The 12,682-nt window shown below is 45.6% G+C and overlaps 1 protein-coding gene across 1 annotated transcript in view; it reads left to right on the top strand.

Moving 5' to 3' along the window:
* LOC135525000 (FERM domain-containing protein 4A-like) overlaps window positions 1–12,682 on the top strand; it is a 147,392-nt gene that overhangs the window by 97,315 nt on the left and 37,395 nt on the right. The window contains exons 10-11 of the mRNA XM_064952794.1: window positions 211–268; window positions 424–510. Of these exons, the coding sequence (XP_064808866.1) occupies window positions 211–268; window positions 424–510 (145 nt within the window). The remainder of the gene's footprint in view (window positions 1–210; window positions 269–423; window positions 511–12,682) is intronic.

The raw sequence follows: 12,682 nt of genomic DNA on the forward strand, positions 1-12,682 counted from the left end.
CGCTCTCCCTTGAGCTGTGTGTGTTCAGACATCTCTCTTACATGCTGAGTGTGTGTCCATATATGTTTGTATGTGTGTGCGCGTGTCTGTGCGTGTGTGTGTGTTTATGGTGCTCTCTCTCTTCATTGTACGCTGTGAAGTTGAACACTGGGAGCTCTCTGACTGACAAATGTCTCTCTCTGTGTGTCTCTGTATCTTTGTCTCTTACAGTTATATGAGCATCGTTGAGTCTCTGCCTACATATGGAGTACATTACTACACTGTTAAGGTACAACTTTATCACCTAGTCACACACTCTCTCTCTTGGGGTTGGGGGCTGAGTGGGTGGGTGACTTTTTTTTGGTGTGGGAGGGTGAGGCTTTGGGGGGCTATGAAATACACACCCAACCTCTGATGTGTGTGTCTTCTCGCTGTGTGTGTCAGGATAAGCAGGGAATTCCGTGGTGGCTGGGACTGAGTTATAAAGGAATCTTCCAGTATGACTACCAAGACAAGGTCAAACCCAGGAAGGTAAGACACAGACATTAATTATCTCACTCCCTTTCAATATCCATTGTGTGTCTGAAGTTTTCTAAAGATGTAACATCCTGTCGTTCGATCAGTCACCTGGTAGTCTATTAAATCCTTTCACCTTTGACCCTAGTAATGTCCAACGTCTCCTCGCTAGATGAACGGACACACACACACACACATGCCGTCTGTGGACTCTGACCCCTCAGCCCTGACAAAGGCTTCCTGTCTGCCTCAGCTTTCCTGTTTGCCCATCCTGTTCCAGTGTGTGTTTGCGTGTGTGTGTGTGCGTGCATTCCAGTCTAAATGTCTCACCACTGTGCCCCCTTCCCCCCAGATTCCAGCTCTATCCCATAATAGTCTCATAACTTGAGGTTTCATAGATGTTACCATGGAGACAGGATGGGAATGCTGGCCTAGTCTCCTATTTTAGGTCACAAGAATGACTTGGGAGTTGGAGAACCAGAAATTGGTTCTGTGAAGTTCCCAGAACATTTGTAAGGTCGCCGCACATGTTCTCATAACACAAACTGTACGTCATTCTGATGATTATCGCCTGATGTTGCAAGAACGTTCCTAGAGCACTTTTAATCAGTTCTTTAATTGTTCCCATAATATTTCATTAGGTTGTGGGAACAGTCTGGTGGGAACATTGTGGGGACATCATGAAGGATATGTTGCCAAAACACAAAAACTGTCCAGTTGTGCTGACATTTGGATAATGTTTGTATCAGGGTGCACAAAACATGAATTGGATTTTGCAAGAATGTTCACAGACAGACTTTGAGTTATTTAAAGGTTTCCATAGCATTTAATTAGTTCGTGGGAACAGTATGGGTACATTACAAGAGAGGGGTTCCTAAAACACAAAATATGCTAATTTTTGATGACATTAATGCAATGTTTAATTGAGGTTGTAAGAATGTTGACAGAACACCTGGTCTAAGGTTCCCAGGACATTTACTTAAGTTATGGGAGTTGTCTGGCAGGTTCTTGTGACATTCACATAGGTTGCACAGAACATTCCCACAATGATCCACAATTCCCAAATAAGTATTTTATGACATTCATCTCATATTTGATTTAGGTTTAACATAATATTCAATTGATGTTTACACAATATACAGTTGCAACCCTTTGGAATGACCTGGATTTCTGCATTGATTACTCATAAAATGTGGTCTGATCTTCATCTAAGTCACAATAATAGACAAACACAATCTGACTAAACTAATAACACACAAACAGTTGTACTTTTCACATTTTTATTGAAGACATTGTGTAATCATTCACAGTGCAGACTGCATAAAGTAAGTGAGGAAGTAAGTAACTCGTAGATCCTCGTTTAGCAGCAACAACCTTCACAGAACGTTTCCTGTAGCTTCTTAGAAGACCTGCACAACGTTGAGGAGGAATTTTGAACCATTCCTCCATACAAATCTCTTTCAGTTCATCAATTGGGTTAAGGTCAGGACTCTGCCATTCCAAAACACGAATATTCTTCCTTTTCAGCCATTCTTTAGTTGATTTACTTGTGTGCTTTGGGTCATCGTCTTGTTGCATCACCCAACCCCTCTTAAGCTTGAGGTCATAGACTGCTGCCCTGACTTTCTCCTGTAAAATGTATTAATACACTTTTGAATTCATTGTTCCCTCAATGATTGCAAGGCATCCAGGCCCTGAGGCAGAAAAGCAGCCACAAACTATGATGCTCCCTCCACCATGCTTCACAGTTGGGATGAGGTTTTGGTTTTGGTGTGCAGTGCCCTTTTTCCTCCACACATAGCATTGTGCATTTTTGCCAAATAGTTAACCCTCCCGTTGTCTCGGCGGGTCAGAGTGACCCCGGGCAGGGTTACGAGTTGATCCCCCGTGTCTGTGTGGGTCAGAGTGACCCCGGGCAGCGTTACGAGTTGATCACCCGCATCTGTGTGGGTCAGAGTGACCCTGGCAGCCTTATCAAGGTGTATGTTGTAACCCTCCTACCCCTGTCTGGGCCGGATCATAGTGACCCACACTACCACCTGGTGGATACTAGTCAAACAGCAAGGTGTATGTTGTAACCCTCCCGCCCCTGTGTGGGCGGGGTCAGAGTGACCCTGGCCCTGTGTTACAAGTTGTTCCCCTGTATCTGGGCCGGGTCAGAGTGACCCTGGCACCACTTGTCCACAAGAACTCAGTGCAAGACCTCGTTGCAATCACACAGGGAGGCCAGCCAAGCGTACCGGATGGACCGAAGGGCCCGAAGGAGCAGACAGGGCCGACAACGCGCATCGTCCGTCCGCGTGCCTCGTCCCATTCACGTGGCCAGTGTAAGCTGGCCGTAGAGAGGCTACTAATACTGTCAGGAAGAAGAAGAAGAAGAAGAAGAAGAAGAAGAAGAAGAAGAAGAAGAAGAAGAAGAAGAAGAAGAAGAAGAAAGAAGAAGACGAGGACAACGACGAGGAGGAATAGGACCCCGCCGAGTGTGAGCCCTCCGCCTACGACTGTAAGCCGGCCATACACAGGCTACTAATATTGTCAGGAAGTAGAAGAAGAACAAGAAGAAGGAGAAGAAGATGAGGACCATGATGAGGACGATGATGAGGACGATGATGAGGACGACGACGAGGAGGAATACGACCCCGCCGAGCGTGAGCCCTCTGCCTACGACGCCTCGCAGTCCTTGTTTCAGCGCGGCTCAAGTCCTGGAACAGATATCCTCCAGTGTCGACCAAGAAGACGAAGAAGACTACTGTGAATCCGAAGAGGAGGACGTTTCGGAAGATGAAGACGGTGAGGAATACAACCCTGAGCGTGATACGGACGACTACGACGACGACTTGGCCTCGCGGTCGTGCTCCTCTTCGGAGGAAGAGGGAGAGCCAGAGGGAGACACGGCCGCTGCCCGAGAGCGAGACAGAGAGCCAGACAGAGAGCGAGAGCGAGACAGAGAGCCAGATCGAGACAGAGCCAGAGAGCCAGAGCGAGACAGAGAGGACGCGGCGGCAGCCGCCCGAGCCCAACGGGAGACGTTGCTGTCAAAGAACGGCAAAATCAAATGGTCCTCCGTGGCCTATCGCGGCCCGGAACGTCCCCGCGCCATCCGCCGCCCCGGCCCCATCATGACGCCGGGCCCCACGGCCTACGCTGCGTCGTGAGCGCTCGACATCAAGTCCACCTTCCGTCTGTTTGTCACACCGGCAATAGAAAGGATAATTGTGGACATGACAAATCTGCAGGGGGTGAGAAAATACGGTGACGGCTGGCGACCCATGGACTCCACCGACCTGCACGCCTACGTAGGGCTGCTGATCCTAGCCGGCGTCTACAGGTCCCGAGACGAGGCCGCGGCCAGCCTGTGGGACGCCGAGAGCGGCAGGACCGTGTTCCGCGCCACCATGCCGCTCAAGGTGTTTCACAAGTACTCGAGGCTGCTGCGATTCGACGACCGCCAGTCGAGACCTGCGAGACTCGCCACCGACAGACTGGCGGCCATAAGAGAGGTATGGAACCTGTGGGAGGAGCGGCTGCCGGCCCTCTACAACCCGGGGCCCGACGTCACGGTGGACGAACAACTGGTCCCCTTCAGAGGTACCGTCTATTGTATCTGTGTATGTACGTGTAGCATAGAGAGGTAGCAGTAGTAGCGTGGGCAGTAGTAGCAATCGGCAGTAGTAGCAATCGCCAGTAGCGGCGGCGGCGGCTGCGTGTAACATAAACGCAGTGCCCCAACTTTAACGATGACGCTGCTAATCTCCTCTCCCCTCCCTTCTCCCCACCACAGTACATTCCCAGCAAGCCGGCCAAATACGGCATCAAGTCGTGGGTGGCCTGCGACGCCAAGTCCAGCTACGCTTGGAAGATGCAAGTCTACACCGGCAAGGCGGCCGGCGGTGGCCCCGAGAAGAACCAGGACGCCCGCGTCGTCCTCGATCTGACCGAGGGACTGCCGGGCGGTCACAACGTCACGTGTGACAATTTCTTCACCTCCTACGAACTGGGCCAGCGGCTCCTCGAGAGGAACCTCACCATGGTGGGCACGGTGAGAAAGAACAAGGCCGAGCTCCCGCCCGCGCTGCTCGAGTCAAAGGGCAGACAGGTCCTGTCCTCCAGGTTCGCCTTCACGCCCACCGCCACTCTAGTGTCCTACCTGGCAAAGAGAAATAAGAACGTGCTACTTCTGAGCACGCTGCACGCCGAGCCGACGTTAGCGATCGCCGCGACCGGAAGCCGGCCCTCATCCTAGACTACAACTGCAACAAGGGCGGCGTAGACAACCTAGACAAGGTGGTCGGGACCTACAGCTGCAGACGGATGACCGCCCGCTGGCCCCTGGTCATCTTCCACAACATCCTCGACGTGTCCTCCTACAACGCCTTTGTCATATGGCGATAGATTAAGCCCGACTGGATGCCTGGGAAGCGGAACAAGAGGAGGGTGTTCCTGGAGCAGCTCGGAAAGGCACTCTTGAAGCCCTTGATCCAAAGAAGGCAGCGTCTCCCCCGCATCCAAGCCGCGTCCGCACTTGTCAAAGTCCTACAGAGTGCCACCGCCGAGGCTCGTCCGCCAGCCCGGGAGCAAGCCGCTGGCCCGGCCGCCGCCGCCGCCCCAGCCGCCCCGCCGGTGACGAGTAAGAGGAAGAGGTGTCAGCTTTGCCCACCCAAGAAGGACGCCAAGACACACACCGCGTGCTGTAGGTGTAAAAAATACATCTGCAAAGGCTGTTCACACGCATACTGTCACACTTGTGCCCACTGGGCCTTTAGCCAAGACAGGACAGGGTGACCCGGGGGGACACTGTGTGGTAGGCATAATAGGAGGACAACGGGAGGGTTAAACATTTGTCTCATCTGTCCACAGTACATTTTCCCAGAAGTGTTGTGGAACATCCAGGTGGTCTTGGGAAAACTTGAGACGTGCAGCAATGGTTTTTTTAGACAGCAGTGGTTTCCTTCGTGGTGTCCATCCATGAACACCGTTGTTGTTCAGTGTTTTTCTGAGAGTGGACACCTGAACACAGACTTTTGTTGTTTGTAGAGTTTTCTGAAGGTCTTTTGCTGTTACACTTGGGTTCCTTTTCTCACGTCTTTTAGGATTACCCTTTGTGCTCTTGGAATGATCTTCGTAGGACGCCTACTCCTAGGGAGAGTAGCTACATTCCTGAATCTTCTCCATTTGTAGACAATTTGTCTGACCGTGGATGAACACCAAGGTCTTTAGCAATGCTTTTGTAACCTTTTCCAGCTCCGTGCATCTCTATAATGTGTCTCTATAATGTGTCTCTATAATGTGTCTCTATAATGCGTCTCTATAATGTGTCTCTATAATGCGTCTCTATAATGCGTCTCTATAATGCGTCTCTATAATGCGTCTCTATAATGCGTCTCTATAATGCGTCTCTATAATGCGTCTATAATGCATCTCTATAATGCGTCTCTATAATGCGTCTCTATAATGTGTCTCTATAATGTGTCTTCTAAGGTCCTGTGAAAGATGTTGGGATCGAGGCATGGTTCACACTAACCAATCTTTCTGGAGAAGAACAGATTTGTCAGTAACCAGGCCTTGCGTGCCTTTATTTAAAGGGCAGGGCAGCTATGCAACCCACACCTCCAATCTCATCTCCTAAATAGCCTTTGGAAAGTCGTTAACACAGAGGTTCACTTACTTTTTCCAGTCTGCACTGTGAATAATTACTCAATGTCTTCAATAAAAATGTGAAAAGTACAACTGTTTGTGTGTTATTAGTTTAGTCAGATTGTGTTTGTCTATTATTGTGACTTAGATGAAGATCAGACCACATTTTATGAGTAATCAATGCAGAAATCCAGGTCATTCCACATGAGAACTACAACAAAAACAGTAGCTAAATGGAATGAATGTCCTATTCTGATTAAAATCATTGTGGGGGGTTAGTTGAATCAAGAGGCATTCAGCCATGGCATTGTAAACATTATTTTGGTTAGCTAGCTGGCCAATGTTAGCATAACTAGCTAGCTACGGTGCCTTGCAAAAGTATTCATCCCACATGGTTTTTCCTATTTTGTTGCATTACAACCTGTCATTTAAATTGATTTTTATTTGGATTTCATGTAATGGACAAACACAAAATTGTAAAACACAAAAAAACACACAAAAATAACTTGATACAAAATTATACAAAATTTAAAACAGAAAAGTGGTGTGTGCATATGTATTCACCCCCTTTGCTATGAAGCCCCTAAATAAGATCTGGAGCAACCAATTACCTTCAGAAGTCACATAATTAGTCAAATAAAGTCCACCTGTGTGCAATCTAAATGTCACATGATCTGTCACATGATCTCAGTATATATACCCTTAATTTATGTTTTCCTATAACGTTTTATGTTTTCCTTCACAATTCTTGCTCAAAGTTGTGCGTATAGTGCACCACAATAGAGAAAGACAGCGCTACCAAGACTGAGTGCACACTGATTGCACAAGGCACAGAGCGTGTTGGGTGTTGCGCTTAAAAGGCTCCATGCGGAATAGGGCTGTCCCGGACCAAAACAAATCTTGGTCGACCGAGAGTCGTCTGTTCTTTCGATTGGTCGAAAATTTGAAAGATATATATTATATATATATATATATATATATAAAATTTTCTATATATAGACACACCCTATGTGTTTTAATAAAATCAACTATATGTAGGCTACTGAGCTTCTCTGATGCTTTAAGCACACTGTTTGATTAAATAATTAAGACACCAATGACTCAAGGGAGCCAGAGACCGTCATCCTCCCACTGCTGCTGGCCTTCGCAGATTCTGCCGTTACGCTCCTGAAGTTGCCGGTAATAGACCAGGGGTCGGCAACCTTTCCACGTGGGTGCTAATTTATCTTACCATTTCTAACGATCTGCCAGTTATGATATTCATATGCACATTTTCGTGGAACAGTTTCATTTTCTTTATATTAAGGTCTTCTTATCTCAAAATCATTGTTATATGGTTAATCAAAATGAAACAGTTGAAGTCGGAAGTTTACATACACCTTATCCAAATACATTTAAACTCAGTTTTTTACAATTCCCTGTCTTAGGTAAATACAATCCCTGTCTTAGGTCAGTTAAGATCACCACTTCATTTTAAGAAAGTGAAATGTCAGAATAATAGTAGAGAGAATAATTTATTTCAGCTTTTATTTCTTTCATCACATTCCCAGTGGCTCAGAAGTTTACATACACTCAATTAGTATTTGGTAGCATTGCCTTTAACTTGGGTAAAATGTTTCGAGGAGCCTTCCACAAGCTTCCCACAATGAGTTGGGGGAATTTTGGCCCATTCCTCTTCAGAGCTGGTGAAACTGAGTCAGGTTTATAGGCCTCCTTGCTAGCACACATTTTTTCAGTTCTGCCCACAAATGTTCTATAGCATTGAGGTCCGGGTTTGTGATGGCCACTCCAATACCTTAACTTTGTTGTCCTTTAGCCATTTTTCCACAACTTTGGAAGTATGCTTGGGGTCATTGTCCATTTGGAAGACCCATTTGTGACCAAGCTTTAACTTCCTGACTGATGTCTTGAAATATTGCTTCAATATATCCACATAATTTTCCTACCTCATGATGCCATCTATTTTGTGAAGTGCATCAGTCCCTCCTGCAGCAAAGCACCCCCACAACATGGTGCTGCCACCACCGTGCTTCACAGTTGGGATGGTGTTCTTCGTCTTGCAAGCCTCCCCCTTTTTCCTCCAAACACAACGATGGTCTTTTTTTTCTTTTTTTCACCTTTATTTAACCAGGTATGCTAGTTGAGAACAAGTTCTCATTTGCAACTGCGACCTGGCCAAGATAAAGCATAGCAGTGTGAACAGACAACACAGAGTTACACATGGAGTAAACCATTAACAAATCAATAACACAGTAGAAAAAAAAGAGAGTCTATATACATTGTGGGAGAAAATATATACATTGTGGAGAGAGTTTGCTGCACTGAAAGTAAAGGGGCGGAATAATGTTGCACGCCCAATTTTTCAGTTTTTGATTTGTTAAAAAAGTTTGAAATATCCAATAAATGTCGTTCCACTTCATGATTGTGTCCCACTTGTTGTTGATTCTTCACAAAAAAATACAGTTTTATATCTTTATGTTTGAAGCCTGAAATGTGGCAAAAGGTCGCAAAGTTCAAGGCGGCCGAATACTTTTGCAAGGCACTGTATGTACGGCAGGACCAGAGAGATAAGTAGGAGCAAGGCCATGTAATGCTTTGTAGGTTAGCAGTAAAACCTTGAAATCAGCCCTTGCTTTGACATGAAGCAAGTGTAGAGAGGCTAACACTGGAGTAATATGATCAAATTTTTGGGTTCCAGTCAGGATTCTAGCAGCCGTATTTAGCACAAATTGAAGTTCTTTATCCAGGTAGCCGGAAAGTAGAGCATTGCAGTAGTCTAACCTAGAAGTGACAAAAGCATGGATACATTTTTTCTGCATCATTTTTGGACAGAAAGTCTCTGATTTTTGCAATGTTACGTAGATGGAAAAAAGCTGTCCTTGAAATTGTCTTGATATGTTCTTCAAAAGAGAGATCAGGGTCCAGAGTAACGCTGAGGTCCTTCACAGTTTTATTTGAGACGACTGTACAACCATTAAGATTAATTGTCAGATTCAACAGAAGATCTCTTTGTTTCTTGGGACCTAGAACAAGCATCTCTGTTTTGTCCGAGTTTAAAAGTAGAAAGTTTGCAGCCATCCACTTCCTTATGTCTGAAACACATGCTTCTAGCAAGGGCAATTTTGGGGCTTCACCATGTTTCATTGAAATGTACAGCTGTGTGTCATCCGCATAGCAGTGAAAGTTAACATTATGTTTTCGAATAACATCCCCAAGAGGTAAAATATATAGTGAAAACAATAGTGGTCCTAAAACGGAACCTTGAGGAACACCGAAATTCACAGTTGATTTGTCAGAGGACAAACCATTCACAGAGACAAACTGATATCTTTCCCGACAGATAAGATCTAAACCAGGCCAGAACTTGTCCGTGTAGACCAATTTTGGTTTCCAATCTCTCCAAAAGAATGTGGTGATCGATGGTATCAAAAGCAGCACTAAGGTCTAAGAGCACGAGGACAGATGCAGAGCCTCGGTCCGATGCCATTTTGATACTCCCCATCCTGGATCCGGGATCGTGAATAAAGCCTCAGGCTCATTAGCATAACGCAACGTTAACGATTTCTGAAAATCGCAAATAAAATGAAAATAATGCGCCTGCTCTCAAGCTTAGCCTTTTCTTAACAACACTGTCATCTCAGATTTTCAAAATATGCTTTTGAACCATAGCAATTCACTAATTTGTGTAAGAGTATGCAAAGCTAGCTTAGCATTTTGAGTAGCATTTAGCACGCAACATTTTCACAAAAACCAGATAACCAAATAAATAAAATCATTTACCTTTGAAGAGCTTCGGATGTTTTCAATGAGGAGACTCTCAGTTACATAGCAAATGTTCAGTTTTTCCTGAAAGAATCTTTGTGTAGGAGAAATCGCTCCGTTTTGTACATCACATTCAGCTACCGAAACGAACCGAAAATTCAGTCACCAACAACGTCAAACTTTTTCCGAATTAACTCCATAATATCGACCGAAACATGGCAAACGTTGTTTGGAATCAATCTCAAGGTGGTTTTTCACATATCTCTTCATTGATATATCGTTCGTGGAAGCCTGCTTTCTTCTCTGAATTCCATGGAAAAATACTTGCAGCTGAGGTTTGTGCACCAATTTCGGCGCAGGACACCGGGCGGACACTTGGTAAATGTGGTCTCTTATGGTCAATCTTCCAATGATATGCCTACAAATACGTCACAATGCTGCAGACACCTTGGGGAAACGACAGAAAGGGCAGGCTCATTCCTCTCGCATTCACAGCCATATAAGGAGACAATGGAAAACGGAGCCTCAAAAATCCTGCTCATTTCCTGGATGCCGTTTCATCTTGGTTTTGCCTGTAGCTCACGTTCTAGGGCACGCACATAAAATATCTTTGCAGTTCTGGAAACGTCAGAGTGTTTTCTTTCCAAAGCTACCAATTATATGCATAGTCGAGCATCTTTTTGTGACAAAATATTGCGCTTAAAACGGGCACGTCTTTTTATCCAAAAATGAAATAGCGCCCCCATCGCAATCAATGTCATTTACCACCTTCACAAGTGCCGTCTCAGTGCTATGATGGGGTCTAAAACCACACTGAAGCATTTCGTATACATTGTTTGTCTTCAGGAAGGCAGTGAGTTGCTGCGCAACAGCCTTTTATAAAAATTTTGAGAGGAATGGAAGATTCTATATAGGCCGATAGTTTTTTATATTTTCTGGGTCAAGGTTTGGCTTTTTCAAGAGAGGCTTTATTACTGCCACTTTTAGTGAGTTTGGTACACATCCGGTGGATAGAGAGCCGTTTACTATGTTCAACATAGGAGGGCCAAGCACGGGAAGCAGCTCTTTCAGTAGTTTAGTTGGAATAGGGACCAGTATGCAGCTTGAAGGTTTAGAGGCCATGATTATTTTCATCATTGTGTCAAGAGATATAGTACTAAAACACTTGAGCGTCTCTCTTGATCCTAGGTCCTGGCAGAGTTGTGCAGACTCAGGACAACTGAGCTTTGAAGGAATATGCAGATTTAAAGAGGAGTCCGTAATTTGCTTTCTAATAATCATAATCTTTTCCTCAAAGAAGTTCATGAATTTATCACTGCGAAAGTGAAAGTCATCCTCTCTTGGGTAAAGCTGCTTTTTAGTTAGCTTTGCGACAGTATCAAAAAGGAATTTCGGATTGTTCTTATTTTCCTCAATTAAGTTAGCAGCAGTAAGGGCTCTTCGGTACTGCACGGTACTGTCTTTCCAAGCTTGCCAGCAGACTTCCAGTTTGGTGTGGCGCCATTTCCGTTCCAATTTTCTGGAAGTTTGCTTCAGAGCTTGGGTATTTTCTGTGTACCAGGGAGCTAGTTTCTTATGGGAAATGTTTTTAGTTTTTAGGGGTGCTACTGCATCTAGGGTATTGCGCAAGGTTAAATTGAGTTCCTCAGTTTGGTGGTTAACTGATTTTTGTCCTCTGGCGTCCTTGGGTAGACAGAGGTAATCTGGAAGGACATCAAGGAATCTTTGTGTTGTCTGTGAATTTATAGCACGACTTTTGATGTTCCTTGGTTGGGGTCTGAGCAGATTATTTGTTGCAATTGCAAACGTAATAAAATGGTGGTCCGATAGTCCAGGATTATGAGGAAAAACATTAAGATCCACAACATTTATTCCATGGGACAAAACTAGGTCCAGAGTATGACTGTGACAGTGAGTGGGTCCAGAGACATGTTGGACAAAACCCACTGAGTCGATGATGGCTCCGCAAGCCTTTTGGAGTGGGTATGTGGACTTTTCCATGTGAATATTAAAGTCACCAAAGATTAGAATGAATGACGGCTGCACAGTACTGTCTTTTATCGATGGCGGTTATGATATCGTTTAGTACCTTGAGCGTGGCTGAGGTGCACGCGTGACCGGCTCGGAAACCAGATTGCACAGCGGAGAAGGTACGGTGGGATTCGAGATGGTCAGTGACCTGTTTGTTGACTTGGCTTTCGAAGACTTTAGATAGGCAGGGCAGGATGGATATAGGTCTGTAACAGTTTGGGTCCAGGGTGTCTCCCCCTTTGAAGAGGGGGATGACTGCGGCAGCTTTCGAATCCTTGGGGATCTCAGACGATATGAAAGAGAGGTTGAACAGGCTGGTAATAGGGGTTGCGACAATGGCGGCGGATAGTTTCAGAAATAGAGGGTCCAGATTGTCAAGCCCAGCTGATTTGTACGGGTGCAGCTCTTTCAGAACATCTGCTATCTGGATTTGGGTAAAGGAGAACCTGGAGAGGCTTGGGCGAGTAGCTGCGGGGGGGGGGGCTGTTGGCCGAGGTTGGAGTAGCCAGGAGGAAGGCATGGCCAGCCGTTGAGAAATGCTTGTTGAAGTTTTCAATGATCATGGATTTATCGGTGGTGACCGTGTTACCTAGCCTCAGTGCAGTGGGCAGCTGGGAGGTGCTCTTGTTCTCCATGGACTTCACAGTGTCCCAGAACTATTTGGAGTTAGAGCTACAGGATGCAATTTCTGCCGGAAGAAGCTGGCCTTTGCTTTCCTGACTGACTGTGTGTATTCGTTCCTGACTTCCCTGAACAGTTG

The sequence above is a fragment of the Oncorhynchus masou genome, chromosome 31, assembly GCF_036934945.1.
Source record: "Oncorhynchus masou masou isolate Uvic2021 chromosome 31, UVic_Omas_1.1, whole genome shotgun sequence".
In the NCBI taxonomy this organism is placed as follows: Eukaryota; Metazoa; Chordata; class Actinopteri; order Salmoniformes; family Salmonidae; genus Oncorhynchus; species Oncorhynchus masou.